Raw genomic sequence first — 16,009 nt, 5'->3', positions numbered from 1 at the left:
GAGTTGATATTAGTAGCGAGGTTTTCAGCTGCTTCAGCTGCTTCACCTACTGATCTGACTTGTGTTATGTTGCAGGAACATGCCCATAAATGTTTCTTAATCTTCACTCCAGTTTCTATGTGAATTCTGTGTCACCACTCCCATTTTAACTCCTGGGCTGGAACTTTTGTGAGGCTCTAGAAGACAACAGACAGTGTTAAAAAAATGGATATTTCAGTATTTCCGTTTTGAACATTCAACTCCAGTGATTGGATTTTGAGGGCAACACTTGACTGAAAGGAGACCAGAGAAATGCCATGTATTTTAGCAGCCAAAGCAAAGCATGAATTTGAGTCCTTGTGTAGTTTTGTGAGAGTCAGATATCTGGAAGTATTTCCAAAGATGATCTACAAGAACAAAAAAAAGGATACACTTGTTACTTGAATAAATTATTTGTTGCAAATGCCTTACCTAGCTCAAACGCATATAATGTATGTATAGATTCTCAAAACTGTCAGTTAGTCTTTGTACGTGGTAATTGTGTCAGTCTCAAACATTTTACAAAGGATAGCATGTAATATTATTCCTGTTTTACAGATGTAGAAACTGAGGCAGATGGAGGTTAAATGACCTACACAAGGTCAATAGCAAGGCTGGGAATAGAACCCAAATGTGTAGAGGCTTTTTATTATACTAATAAGGAAACTCTGGAGGTGTGTTTGGCATGGTAATCAGAACCCTAGAGAACTAGAAGCAGTTAGTATGTTCTGTGCATGTCCCGAGGGAGCAATGATGAAACTCCTTTTCTACCTTACCACTCCAGTTCTCCATGTGTGGTCACTGTAGTTTTTCCACCACTTAACCTCATTATTTTTAGTATTGTTAGCATTAGTCGTCCTTTGGGCGTTTAATCCAGACTCCTTTAATTTTCTCCAGAACTCTGAAGAGCTGTTGAAGGCACATGGGGAGAAAAAAATAACAATAAACAAACCAAAAGATGAAAAATGGTCTTTTGAAACTTCTGCTATTTTGTTGACTTGTCCTCTAATGTTTTTTGTCTTCACTCTTCTTTTATCATGAAGGACCCTGCTTGAATGTGTAATCTTGGTTTCTTAAAAGTTCATTTGCTATTGTTTCTTTCTTCTCCACCCAAGATTAACATCCTGTGTGGTGACATAGATGGTTGTTGTCTAAATGGACGCGATGTAACCAACAAAATTGTGAAGGGTGGGTGGAGAAATATTTATACAGTTGTGTTAAAAATTACAAAGTAGGTTTGCCTTTTAAACAGAAGGTATTTCAACACTGTTATTGGCAGCATCAGCCTTTAATTTTACAGGTGGCTAGCTTTGTAGTAGCATTCAGCAAACAATATTTTAATGGCATGTAAAAAAATTTCTCTAAAACAAAAGAAAGAAGAACGAGGGTGATTTATAATCTGTAATGAATACTTGCTGACATGTCTTTTTATAATAGTGTATTAGCGTCTCTGTCTTTCTGGGGGAAGTGCAAACCAGATTTACCTGAAACATTTGTACCATAATAATCAAATATGTAGTATTTAGGTGTATTTTCCTTAATTGAGCTTATCTTCGCAGTGCGATGATACCTGACTCCTAGGTGTCTAACACTGATTCCACTTCAGAGAAACTGGGTTAGAGGAGCAAAGACACTCTATAAGGTTGTGAGAAAATACTGTCAGAAAAAGGACTTAGACTCCTGTGTTCATGGCTCCTCACCCAGTGTTGGGTTTTTTACATTTCCATTTATTTTTCCCATACATACCTCCATATATTTTTACATTTTCTTTGAAACATGCAGCTGTAGCTACTGTTCTCCATGCTTCTTACAGCAACTTCCTGACAGAGAGAGTGCGCAGTATGCACTGTTGTACTGCATATTCAATGTTCTGTTCTGTGTGTTCTTCAAACACTAAAACTTTATTTGGTATACACTTTATATGATTTTTCATGTGATAAGTCTGGACTAATGGGTTTGTTTTGTTCCTTTCTAAAGTTTAAAGTTGTGAAAGTGAAAGAGGAAATAAATAACATTGAGGCAAGTTGCTCTTTACATTGCAGTTAATCTTAGTCTGCAGAAGCTACTCTCTGACAGGTATTGTCTACTGTAGAAAATATCCAGATGCTCTTGTTAGTGTGTTTGGGGCAATCAGTAATTCCAGAGTAATACAAGGAACTGGGAATGGTGCATGAGGACAGACTTTCTCATTCTTATGTATAAAACCAAGTAATCCTTCTGATATTCTGACAAATCTGGTTAAAGAATTCCCTATAATGGCTTGAAATTGCTGTTCTTTTCCACAATTCCTTTCTTTTGAACACCAAGTTGGGGAGAAAGAGAGTCTGGTTCTAGAGTTGCAGGCCAGCATAGTCCAGTAATAACAGCTCAGCAGTGACTTCTAATCTGGAGTTATTCCACCTTAGGGCCGGTCTGCTAGGTCAAATCTAATATGGACTGTATTCTGGCCCATACCACTGAAAGGCCTGGTTATTCTTTGCTGCAATAGCAAAGGAGATGTTGGAGTTACAGATGTCTGGTTGACTGTCGATCCTCCAGGCCAGCTCCTTCTACTTTAGTGCTGTAATTCTTGTGACGTGCTGGTTCAAGTTGTTGGAAATGCAGTTTAAAGTCGGAGTTCTGAAGGTAGATCAAAACCAAACCTCCTATATTGCCAGTGTTTTACCTTACCTGAATTTAAGACAACCTCTGGCTTTCTCCTTAAAAGCTCCTAAAGATAGTATCACAGATCAAAGAGTAGCCAAAGGCCAATCATTTTGTTACTATTGCTCAACAAGCTGCTTAACAAAATATTTTTCTTTCACACAAAGTAAATGGATCTGAAGCTCAAATGTTTTCTGACACTGCTGTTTTTAAAATTCGTGGTAAGTTTTGGTAATGAAGCTTAGTTTCTAGGTTTTTGAAGTGCCGTGTACCAAACTGTTCTACTTTTGGAAATGAACTTGTAGTAGTAATTAATATCCTTTCACCTTTATAGAATGTTTTTTGTTGTAGTTCCCAATTTAATAGAAAGGAAATTTCATAGACCTGGTGTGTACTCTGGGTAAGTTACTTCATTTATGTGTGCAGTGGTTTTCTTTCCAACCTGTCTTTCCTTCACATAGACTGTTGAACGCTTTAGGTCTGACTGCCTTTTACTCTTGTTTCTGCACAGTACCTGGCACAATACCTGCACAGTGAATGCCTTTTGGGGCCTCTAAGGAGTATTATAATACAAGTAATGAGGATCAGGAACCATCACCATGAGACTTGTTTCTCTGCAGGAATAACAACAAGCATTTGCCAGATCACAGGTTGGGTATGCTTGGAAACTTACCCGTTTAGTGTACCTAATGCTTGTTTTCTCTGAATGCATAGTCTTATTTCTAGGGAGGTTGTCAGTTGTGATAACAAATTATGACAGCACTGTGGTTACTAGAGTAGTGTCTCTTCCATTATCTGGACTTTCTGCCCTATATGGGCTTCTTTTAAACATATGTCAGAGCCTTGGTTATGTTCTATTCCTGATAAACTACCTTGGAATTGGCATCCTGGCATAGAGTCTTCAAAGCCTTCAAACCCCAAGGTAGATACTAATTTGAAATAATTTCAGATATGCAGAGGTTTTTGTTCTCTATGTAGTGTTCTCATGTCATGTACTGGCTGAATTGGATGCCCTGTGTTACTGTATTACAACATTGGTTTCCAGTTAGTCACATCCATTGTCTCTTCTTCATCACTAGTGGTGCAATAGACAGGTGGACTTTACCATTGTCCATTCAAAGGAGGCTTTCTATCAGGTACTGTTCTTCTGCTTGTATGATGATAGAAAGGAAAAGGTGAAGGCAAGAGACCTAAAAATAAAACCCACAGATGATGATAAAATAAAATTTCCCCCTGTCTTTAGAAGGGGAGATTTTTATGTTACAGAAAGACTTATTTCTTCTGTCTTTTTTGCTGATAATGTTATTCGTAGAATGACTCCGTAATAGACAGGTCTTTGGAAGAAGATACCCAAGATTGAAGTTTCACTGTGTTTTGCATATGCTTGTTGTGTAGGAATTTAACTGGGCTTTGTAACAAAACTTCTGGTTCTGTAATTCAGGTTATTGAGGTCTTCTGGACATGTCTTGTTTGATTTAGAGTCATGTTGCTGTCTGCCTTTTTTCTAATCTGAACTTTTTGTGAAGCAAAAATTGTGTCTGTTGAATTATGCTGTCTGCTACCCGAAGATTTGTTATAGATTAATTAAAAAATGAGGCATCCAAATCCTGTTAAGGCTGTGATAGCACTGCATCTAATAGGACTTTTGCATTTCAGAATCCCGAGTCTGAGTCCCATTATCCAGCCACTTCATCCTGCATGTTGTTCCTCGTATTCTCCTCTTAGTGCTTTGGCCCCTGAAATATATAGCTTAGTATTGGGACCTTTTACTTAAGGTATCCCTTCCTTTTTTTTCTCTATGTGGAACAGAGATAACATACTTCATATAAGCAAGGAGCTTACTTTACATTAGAATAGGAAGACCTGACCTCTCTTACTACAAGTGAAACTGTATTTTCCCTGCCTTGAAACTACCAGTGAAATAAATACATTTTGCACTGACTTACAATGCTGTGATTTATGCTGTGATATGCTTTGTGATGTTACAATGTCCTTTTGCCTTTGTGTTTGATTTTTTCCCCTCTAATAAATTTTAGTGGGTATGTTGTCAGTGAACAGGGGTATTTACCCAAAATGCCTATAGGAAAATGAGGCATTCTCCCTGATGTCTGCTGCCTCAGAGAAGGAATCCTATGCACTTTTTTTCCCCTCCCATTAATCTTACTGCAATTTTTTTTTCTATATCTTTCCTCCTTGTTTTGAAATAGTATTAACAAGGGAGGTACTTTAGAATAGAAAACAACTGGAAGGAAATGTATTTCTCTTTCTCATGTGCATACACATACATGTTACACATAAATGTGAATGAGTGATCAGAAGCAACTTTTTCATTTTACAGTTTGAACTTCTCATATATAGAAAACTGAGAAGAAAAGTTGTGGTACTTGTTCCTGTTTTTTCCATTCCAAGACATGCTAAGCAAGTTGCTTGCCCTTTCTTATTCAGAGTGAAAATACTTTGATCCAGTTTTCAGAAGACAATACTCATTTCATAAGAATATTTAATCAGTAGAAAATAGGGAGGATTTAGTTTGTTTGTTTAGTATTTAACCAAGTGAATAAGGCAGATTAGGGGAAGGGGGGGGAGACTGGACCCATAAACAAGGTGATATATAATATTTTTTTTCGTTCTCCTTTTAAATAAATACCGATCAGCTTTATGTTCAGAGACAATAGGAGCCGTTGGCTTAAATTTGCAGTTTACTGTATTTATGGCTGTAATATCAAGGTGCTGCCGTCGTAATTTCATGCCCCAATGAGAAGAGCAAGGTCGAAGCAAATGCTTCCATCGGCATCTGCTAACACACTAACTCATAAACAAGGCCCGGCTGGATCAGGTGGCACGGAATAATACAGGCTAATGAAATACAGCACAGCTTTCCATTACTGTTAGTTTTTACAGTGTCGTCATTACGTGTAATTTATGTTTAAAAAATTCAATTTTATACAAGGCTCTGGGAAATAGGGGTCTGCAGGTCACCCGACGACTTTTAACGGCTCTGAGAGTCCTTATTGCACTCTACTGTTCCAACAAAATGTTAATAATAAATAAAAAAAAATCCTCTTTTACTTTTTCTCTGGTTTGCATATCTTGCTCTGTCTTTTTAATTACAAGTGGCTAAGGAGAGTTTGGGGCTCTAGATGATGTCAGGAGTTATCCCCTTTACTGATGCTCCCAGAGGGGGCTTACTATCTGCTTGCTTTTCTTTTGTCTGTCTATCAATCACCTGGGGTCCTGTAAATGGAGTAAACACAGCTGAGGAGAGGGAGATACTTAACAACCTCTCTCCCAAACCCTCACCCTCTGACATTGCCCTCCTCTCCTCCATTACACTTCATTTTATTATAGACTCCAAAAAGCTTGGCCAGGAAGAGAAACTGCTGCCAGATTTATTTATTTATTTATCTTTGTTATGCCAAAATACTTTTTATTTTAACCTTTTCCTTCCTGGTTGGCTCACTGTAATCCTTAGCATTGTACTGTCAGTCGGGTTTTCCTTCCTTATTTTAGTGCTGTGCAACTGAGGTTAGAGCACCTTTATCCATTCTGATTGCTGTTTAGTCACCCTGATGGGTTAAAGTATATGTTTCTTAAAGATTGCAATTGTATAATTAACAGTCTCGTAGATGAATAAAGCTGTAAGAATTCAAAGCCCTTTCAGTAACTTTTCAAATCACTTTTATTTCTGCATTTTTCGGCCTGACAGTTGAGACCAGTCATTTACCCTTTGATGTTTGGATTCCTTTACACAAAGTTTGAGCTGGAAGTGCAGCAGCAGGATGTTTACATTCAAATATAGTGTCTTAATGTGAATGAAGGGTAAAAAAACCAGAGCGATGTTTCTGAGACCTTAGGTTTTGTTAAAATGTTGGGTTGGGCTCAGCCTTATGAGTGCCGTGTGAACCAAGATGTATGAAAGAAAATGGATCAGGAGACTATGCCTTTTTGACCTTTTTGAAATGTGTTCAGCTAAGCACAGAGTAGGATATAGGACAAACATTTGATAAAAGAATCACCCAGCACTGCATGTAACTGACTGAACAGGTGGAATCATTAGTCTGGATCGGATCCCAGAAGGTTTTTATGATGATTCTTTTAAAATGTGGCCATGTTCTTTCTGAGCAGAGTTGACTCGGTGGCTTCCGGGAACAGGAGTGTAATGTTGTTTCAGGGTGTCTACCAGTAGTTCTTCCTTTTAGTCATATGATACCATGCACTAACTACAGGCAGTCAGATAGGTTGTTGTAGCTGAACAAGTTGTCCAGTTCTATTTTGTTTTTTTCTTAATAGAAAGTGTGTGCATGTGTGAGGAAAACAACAACAGATACTACCCCCCATCCCGCACCCCTCCCCTGCCTTTTGTTTTTGTCCCTGCAAAAGGGTAGGTCTGACGATTGCTCCAGGGTGGTCTGTCACAGTGGTAATAAAGCTGACTTTGGAAACCCACAAAAGGAACTTAATTCTTTCCACCACCTTTCCCTATTATGGCAGAATCCTGAATTTCTTCCTAAGCAGAATTTTTTTCCCTAAAACTAATGTTGCCTTCAATTTGTGAAAATCTTGCATGAATTTCTGGATTGAGCAATGCAAGGAGGAATATAATGAAGAAAAAGATATGCTTAGTGGATGGGATGGGAAAAAGGGTTGTCACTGAAATGTCAGACCCTATGTCAGAGAAGAAGAAGAAGAAAAAACTTAAGTGGCTCATCTAGTTAAACTCATGCAAGGGTTCTGCATTGCAATTACTGCTACTGTGTTTCATCCAGAAAATAGAGAAGAATGGGTTTATGGTAAAACAACAGATTGGGACTCACATCTCCAGAGTTTTGTTTCCTGACTGTCAGAGGTTTGGTTCTGACCTTGGAGCACTTCTCATACCTGTACGTCTCACTTCTTCCTCATCTGTAAAATATGGAAAACAGTGCTCCTCTAAGTACTCCTCTACCTCAGAGGTCATAAGAGGAATGGTATTTTGATGTACATGAGGTCCTTACATTAAATAGTAGTAGGTATTATAAAAGGGCTTAAACACACAGTCAAGTCTTAAAAGTTCTTGGGCAAAGGAGCTTTTTATACAATACCCAAGGTGCAGGCACCAAGAGATGTTTGTGACAACCCATTTTATTCTCTGACTTGCTCTGATTCTGTGTTTGACTACAGTTTAGAGAGGCCGAGTGATCCCTGAAAATTGAGTGGCAGCAGTGACAATCACAAAAGAGGGTCAACAAGAACCTTTAAGTGCAAAACAATCATGGGTGCTGGATTATTCAAATCAACACCCTGAAGCCTGAAGAGGAAACTTTAAGGCTTTGTGAAAATTATGACTAATTCTTTGCAATGGCTGTGGTGCTGTAGAGGAATGAAATGGATGATTGGGGGAAGGGAATAGGTTTGCATTCTGTAGGGCTATGAAGACAGTTTCCTTGCATCCTTCTCCTCAGCTCAGTCCTTGCTCAGTACCCTCTGCGGTTAGATTATTCCTTGCAGATAGCAATCAACTGGAAGGAAGTGTGTGTCTAATTTGCATGAGATTATTTAAAACAAAAAAAAAAGGTCTGCATTAGTCAGGGTGATGGTAAACAACGCAAAGAGATGCCTTTTATAATATAGCCGTGGCTCAGCTTTCAAAGCCAAATATAATTCACTTACAATTGGCAGTTTCCTTTATTGTTCCTTTTAACCTTTTGCATTCTGCATGGTCTTGATCTTGCTGCAACTCCAGAAGAACTAAAATGTTCATTTTCCAAAGTGTTGAGAAAGTGGATTTAGAGCAGTTCTTCCGTTAAACGGAGCTGATTTTCTTGGCATACCTATTTGAGAGTTATATTAGACGCAAAGCTCCAGTTTTCATGTCACTGCTTTTGCATCCAAGGGAAGTGGTATTATCTTTGGGTTACTAACTTCCTGCTAGATTAGAACAATGAATGGACCATGGATACTTTTTTATATAATGCTGTGATAGAGGGACTGTGATAAAATAAAAAAAGGTGAGATACTGGAACAGATGACACTTTGATCTGGTTTAGAAATTCCCACTTTTCTATATGTAAATAATATATCAAGGTTGAATAATCTGGGGCATGGAAAACTCAGACTATGTGCATACATGTGTGTAGGTGGTGAATCAGAAAAAAATTCAGTCCAAAGGGAATTTTGATGAGTTAGTTATAATTTCCTGTGGACAGTCTTCAAATATCTTGTACATTTTTGTTAGTGTGTGTGAGAAATGACAACTGTGAAGACAGGTATATTTCTGAATCTACAGGTGACTAGTTGCAGTGCAGACTTACTCCATATATTTGCTTAAGGAATCATCTCTGGGAAATTATTCCCTTGATGCTTGGAGGCCAAGATGACAGGGCCTTAAAAACATCTTGTTCAGATGAATAAAAAGGGGGTGTTTCAAGGTGATGGCACTCCCAGTCTTCTCCTCTGATAATTAAGAAGGGATGTAGTTGTGATGTTCTTTTGTATAATGCCACTAGTACCATGAAGAAGACCACTTCACCAGGTAGCAGAGTAGTCCAGGAAAGTAATAACAGTTTTAATTTGCACTGCTTTGCACAGGATTCAAACCAGGAACTCAAATGTGAAGGTTTCCTATCATTCTATCATTCACATTAGCTTTTTCGTCACAGTACAGCAGGGTTTTAATGGAAGCAGTTATACTTGAGTGTCCCTAGTTGGCAAGATCAGAATAATCCTAGAAGTGCATTTTATCTGTAAAAAGATTTTAGTTTTTTTTTTCTCAAACAGGATGAGAATAGAAGGGGCAGTATGGTTAGGAAACAATAAGCATTGTTTCCTGCTCTTTTTGTAGAATGAAGTAGGGATCCTCCATAACTTTCGTACATTTCTAAGTGTTAAATATTATCAGATTTGCTGTCTTTGTGTGGCACTAGAACAAAATGCCCTATTCTAGTGGGAGCCACATTTGCAGCCAGCAGCTAATGTTGTCTCCCATCTTTATGAAAATTCCGTAGTTGCTCGCGAACTGCAGTGTTGGCATCTGTTTATGCTTTCTCCTACATTGGATAATTAGGAGCTGGTTAAAACAGTTTCTTTCTGATTAGGACTTTGCTTTTTAACATGGATTAGACACCATAAATATTGCTTTTGTGACTAGAACAGTAGGCTGAGTTGTGTTCGTGTGCCTTTTATTACTCTCACTGCAGGTCTTGTTCCATACTGTTATGTGTGGTTTTGGTTCCTTGCTATTTGAGGCATGCATCAAATACAAGTAAAGGGGTGATTTTGTCCGATTGCAGGACCAGAGATCAGGAACATTAGATTTCTGATACTGTTTCTGACACTCACAATATTCTGTTATGTTAGAGAAATCATCTAACTTCTCTGTGCATCAGTATCTGCACTGTAGAGTAGATAGAATAATATCTCACAGGAACTCACAGTAGCTCACATACAGGAATAGGAAAAAGATCTGTTAATGGTTATAAAGCCTCCTGAATACCAGAAGCACTGTGTTAGTGCTTTATGATATTAAATAACAGTTCTGAGACAGATTTGCGTATTTATTTCTGGCAATATTGTTTGTGCAACAAATTGTTCTGTCTGGACCCCCAGTATGCAGTGAAGTTTAAGATCCTGAAAAAATTTCTCGAAACTTAGGTAATACGCTCAGAAGCCTGGCCATTTTCTGTATTGTATCTCCCCGTAATGTTAAAAAGCAAAGTGTTTTAAAGGATTAAGTTCAGGAATTTCACCTACCAGCAATACTTCGTGGATCTCGAGTGGAGGTGATGGAGGGAAAGCATTTCCCCATTTTTCTCCCACTGCTGTCATATTCATACCATTTTCCTCACTGTGCTCAGTCTCTACAACAACTGTGTGAGAATCAAGTGGTCTGTCTCTTCTCTTCTAAATCTCCTTCCTTAAATCTATATTCTCACTTCCAGCCTTTCTGAATGTTTTTGCATACGCACTGCATGTATAGTAAAAGGTCCTGAATCACTTCACATGTTCCTCATAGTAGGGACGCTGGCTTTCTATCTGCTTCTGTGCAGGAGAAAATAACAACAAATAATACACAGCTGTCCATGCCCCACATCATGGTTGCCATCTGAGTACTACATTCTTTTTCTAGAGGATGTTTTCTCCTGTTGGAAAAAATAATCCAGCTGTGCTTCCTTCTTCACAGATGCTGGTCATCGTGAATCCTTTAGCTGCTTTTCTTTCCCCCCTTGTTGGCCAAATCCTTCCCATATGTTGTGGCCAATTACAGATGGTCATCCTGGCATTTCCTGATGGCAGGAGTGACTGCACCAACATGTACCATGTGTGCAGTATTACTACAGCTCTGCGTGAAATAAAAACCAGGCTGCCCTAGGGCAATCTAATCATGCAGCAATAGGCCGGGGCAACGCTAAGCTGAAAGTTTGGGCTTGGCCTTGTTTTGATCTGTTTTGTTATAGTTTTATTTCCTCCTTACATTCTGTGTCCCATTCATACTAATCACAGTCAGTCCTGATTTTTTCTTTTTATTTCTGCATTTGTCATAAAATAAAGCAAATTATTCCCGTCTTCGGAAACGATCTAGACTAATTAGTCGTCTAACCCAATAATTAGTTTTTTGTTTCCCTGTCTGTTTTCATGCATTATTGTTAGTTTTTTCCCCTCTTTTTTTTTTTTACACCATTACAGATTAAAATGAGCCACATTTGCAGTTGATGGTATCTTTTTTTCGGGGGAAGAATGGAGAATTGCAATAGAAAGCTACTTCAAAAGCAGCAATAAACTCAAGGATAAATTAAGGAAATTGAATGAGCCACATTTGGAAGCAGCGTTGAGGCTAATATTCTGTCGCTTAAGGTTAAATTGCAACAGAGAAAGAGAGAGGGAGACATTCCAGTGAATCCAAAATTGGGGAGGCATTACTGCTCAAGTCAGTGCCAAAATTCTTTGCAGCTTGAAAGGGTTCTGCCTGGCTTGAGAATTTAATTATGCGTGCATCAAGTGGGTAAAGGTGCTAAACTGATTTCATTTCCTCTGCTCCCCCAGGCCTGACAGATGAAGAAATTGACCTGGCTTTCCAGCAGTCGGGCACAAGCACGGATGAGCCACAGTCCCCAGGTCCTTCTACACAGTCGGTGCCAACTCAGCCCTCTCACCCTGTGGTGTATAGTAAGTAACACTTTGAAAAACATCTGGTCCTGTTGCTTTCTGCAGTGATTTCTGCAGCAATTTCAGAGATTTCTGCGCCAGATCCTAGATTTCAACTAATGCCATACTTTTTGTCAGAATCAGACACCAAATGTTACTTTGAATGCAATTCATAGTTGTTGATGCCTATGACAAGATCATATTACACAAGGAAAATGAGATACAAATTATCATAATCTACAAACAAACATCATACATACTAGCCTATGACACCTCTTGACCTGAAAGTATATAGTCAATACTAATTAGATTCAGCATTTAGTCAACATAGGACTCAGTCTTCCTTTCTAAAACTTAAGGTCATGCTTCCGCTCATCAGTAGGATTTTCTAATATTTAGATCATTAATATGTGATAGAGCTGATACATTCTTGGATACAAGGTGCTGTAAAAGTGCAACACTATTACGTCTTTAGTTATTGCAACAGTGGACTCTGTTTGATAAACTGTTGCACATCATCACAAAGTTTTGTATTTTAGAGGACTTTCTTAACTAGTCAGGCAACCAATCAGTTCATAGAATCATAGAATATCTCGATTTGGAAGGGACCCTTAAGGATCGTGGAGTCCAACTCCCTGCTCCTTGCAGGACTACCTAAAACTAAACCATATGACTGAGCATCATCCAGATATTCCTTGAACTCTGACAGTTAATGCCTTGAACAGTTACTTGAAAGAGGTGTATTTTCAGCATGAACAGCAAGCTAGAATATAATGTCTTCAGGACTTAGTCTGTAACTTCCTGTGTGTGAGTTTAAGGTCTGGTACAATGGACCCCCAGCATAAATGAGTTTTAAGAGTGCTGTCAGGTTACAAATAATAATAAACAGTAAATATGGATCCTTAATTTTAACAAACTTTCTCTCTTCAATCTTAAATAATTTGAGGAGTGACAGCAGAAATTCTGTGTAGACTGTGTGGATGTGATTGTATGATTTTGTGTACAAAATACACTCTCAAAGAATTTTTTAAGTCCCAACATAATCTGTGTAGACTCAAAATTTACATATATATTTGCATTTTAAAACAAACCTCACAAAAAAGTATCTAAGCTCCAAACAATAAAAACCAAAGTACACACCATTAAAAATCCATCAAAAGAAGCTGTTCAGCTCACATGTGTGTCTGGCAGTTTGAAAATCACTTCACTTACCTGCCAAGTATTAAGAATAGAATTTTGATACTGCTTCTAAACAGCTCTAGGTCAGATAATAACCAATGTAACTGTCCACTTAGGGCTCTGTTTATTAGTTTATGGCACAGTTTTGCTATTGCTAGAGACAGTACTAGACTTGTTTTCTGAGTTTTTAAATACTCTGGTTTGGCACAGTTTGGGAATAAAAACATTTGTGATGGTGTTGGGCTCAGAACTGGAATATTTCTGACTGTTGTATTAGGTGTGCTGGTGAACTCCAGGACTGAATTCTGCCTCCTGGGCTAATACCTGTCTGCCATATTTCACAGAAAATGCCAGAAAAGCAAAATATGCTTTCTTGCTGAAGAAACAGTGCCAGATCCCTCTTAGTGCTATCCATTGCTCATTCAGCTAACTCTTATCACAACCCAATATTGGAAGAGTTAATCTTCCCTTCTTTTACAGTGTTCCACTAATAGGAGTAGGGCAGGACAGAAGTATGCAGTTCAAACTGGAAAACATTGTCATCATTGTAAACCCTTGCAGCTTTATCACTATTTGTTTTTTTTACTTTTACTATGTTGGCTTTCCTCAAAGTACCAGCGCCCAATTTCTTCTTACTAGGTAAGAATCTTAACTAACATTTATACATCAAAATGTTCCCAGTAACAGCTCCAAAGAGAAGTCTGACAGTATCATTCTGTAATGCTCAGAAACCAAAGGTAAATAAAAATACCACCAAAGTAAAGCTTTTGTAGGGGTTGTAATTGGAAACTGGTGCTCTAGCTTTGTGATCTGAGTGGTGCTTTTTAAATAATTTGAACCAAAAGCTTTTGCCTGTAAGCCAGTCCTTTTTAGCAACCCCCAAAATCAGGGATATGGTGACAATAGGTTCATTAGGTATTGTTCCTCCCCTCTCTAGCCATTCTTTGTACACCTTCTATTTAAGCTTAACCTCTAAATGGATGTATAAAAAGAATAAATAGCTAAGTATACATGGTATTCCTGTGACCAAAATACTTGTTTTGATTAGGTGTCATCTGTGCCCTATTCTAGTCCTTGACTGGTGTAGTACCAGTGGTGTTAATGATGGATCCATCTTTGTGTCTTCCTGTTAAGTGCTTTCCATGGTATCAGAACTGCAAAAAGGGTATGTGAATTTCTCTAGAGCTGATGGATGAGACTGTGCAGTGGCTCAGTGCTCTTTCAAGGTGCCTTGTTTGCTGTAGGTTGTTTCATCAGTTGGATGCTAATCCTGTAATGAATATTTCTGAATAGGTCCAAATCTGCTCCAGGACAGTTGTTTCTGTGATAGTTTACTAAGTCAATTTAACTTTCACAGATTTGTCAGGAGTAGTCGTGTACAGAGAAAGACAGATACTACTTTTTCTGTCTATCTCTAATGCTTATCTTCTTAAAGAGTATTCATGACACTAGTGTTGGAATGCTTCAAGGTTTGAAGTTCAAAAGTATATCTAAAGGACTAATGAGATAGGTAGACTGCTGAATCTGTAAGTTGACTCGTTGATGGGAACAACTCATCTTGGAAGAACTTATATTGAAAAAGATTATGAGCTATATTTGCCTTCCCCAAAGACGACATCTGAGTTTCTTGTGAAGCAGCATCTGATCTTCTGGAGTATAGGTCTTGAAGACTGTGAACCGCTTTGTGTTTGATATTTTGGGGTTTTTTTAAGGTTTTTGTGAGTAGTTTTGACACCTCTACACAACATCACAAAACTAGAGAGAAAGAATTACCCCCCACAGAGCAAAAAGGAGAAACAGTTGAGGAGGGTACTGTGCTCTCTCTTAAGAAACCTAATTTCTCTCTGTCCCCCTCCCCACAAGGTGTTGCTACTTCATGCTTAAAAATTACGTTAAATCTGTGAGTTACGAGTACAGAAGTTCAGGATGGCTTCACAACCAACTCAAAAGAGTTTATTCAGCAGTAATAGAGCAAACAGGTGAGTTGGTGATCTTGCCAGCAACTCCAGTGTAAGATGTCCACTCTTGTGAGTCAGAGCAATAAATCCTGTGCACAACTTTTGATTTTACTTGCTTGATCTCCTGCTGTTGTCAACTCAGTCTGTTCTAATTTTTAAAGTTGCAGGAAATAATTCATACCACTTAAACACTTCCCTTTGTACAAATTGAACTGCTAGTATAGGTATTACTTAAAGTTCTAATGTTTTGTTGGAAATAGCTGTTACCTGTGTAAGTACTTTCTTATTCTTGAAGAAGTTAACAAGAAAGCAGCATATTTATAAGCCTTCAGAGTAGCATAGTTTTTGTATGCTGAACTCCTCCTGGGTTTGGTTTAAGAGAAACAATAATAACTTTTGTGAGGAAGAAGCAAGAATTAAGTTTCTAGACACTGTATTTTAGCTCAATACCATCTCTACTATTTCTCCTCCAGTTCTGGAGGAGCAATTCCTTCCCTCCAGTTTGTACTTTTGCCAAGAGGTGTCAAAACTGCTTAAAAAAAAAGCTTAAAAAAAGCTTGAATTTGATTAATATAGAGAAACAAGACTTTGCCTGACTGATAATAAAACTGATAAATGACATTTGAATTACTTGTAGCAGTAATTTATTACATAAAATATCTTTTATTTGACATGCGATTAGTTGCTGGAAGCATCACTCAATCTGACTAGTTTAAACATGCTCTAAAATGAACCCCCAGTAAAAAAGCAGGGCTGTCTGCTGTTGGCGTTGTGAAATATACTAATCCAGCAGTGAGGACAAAAATCTGACTTTAAATATTTAAGTGATTAATTGGGTTTATATTTTTTTTTACCTTTCTAACCCCTATAATTACAAGCAAACTCAGGGGATTTTCTAAGCAAGGTGTGCAAAGCTGCATGCTTATCATCCAGGTATTGTCTGTGTTCTTCCCCATGGTATTTATGGTCTCCATTTATGGGGGTTTGTGCAGATTTTACACCTGCTTAAAAATCAGCTCCAGTGACTGTTTTTCTTGCCATTTGGATCTTCCTATCCCACTCCTGTGTCTTCATTATGTGGGAGGCTGTAG

At 38.1% G+C, this 16,009-nt stretch overlaps 1 protein-coding gene across 1 annotated transcript in view; it reads left to right on the top strand.

Annotated features, from left to right (window-relative positions):
* PEX14 (peroxisomal biogenesis factor 14) overlaps window positions 1–16,009 on the top strand; it is a 79,425-nt gene that overhangs the window by 49,286 nt on the left and 14,130 nt on the right. The window contains exon 4 of the mRNA XM_069782516.1: window positions 11,680–11,802. Within this exon, the coding sequence (XP_069638617.1) occupies window positions 11,680–11,802 (123 nt within the window). The remainder of the gene's footprint in view (window positions 1–11,679; window positions 11,803–16,009) is intronic.

The sequence above is a fragment of the Haliaeetus albicilla genome, chromosome 4 (genome assembly GCF_947461875.1).
Source record: "Haliaeetus albicilla chromosome 4, bHalAlb1.1, whole genome shotgun sequence".
In the NCBI taxonomy this organism is placed as follows: domain Eukaryota; kingdom Metazoa; phylum Chordata; class Aves; order Accipitriformes; family Accipitridae; genus Haliaeetus; species Haliaeetus albicilla.
The sequence above is the reverse complement of the archived record's forward strand: the minus strand, read 5'-3'. Positions and strand labels throughout refer to the sequence as shown.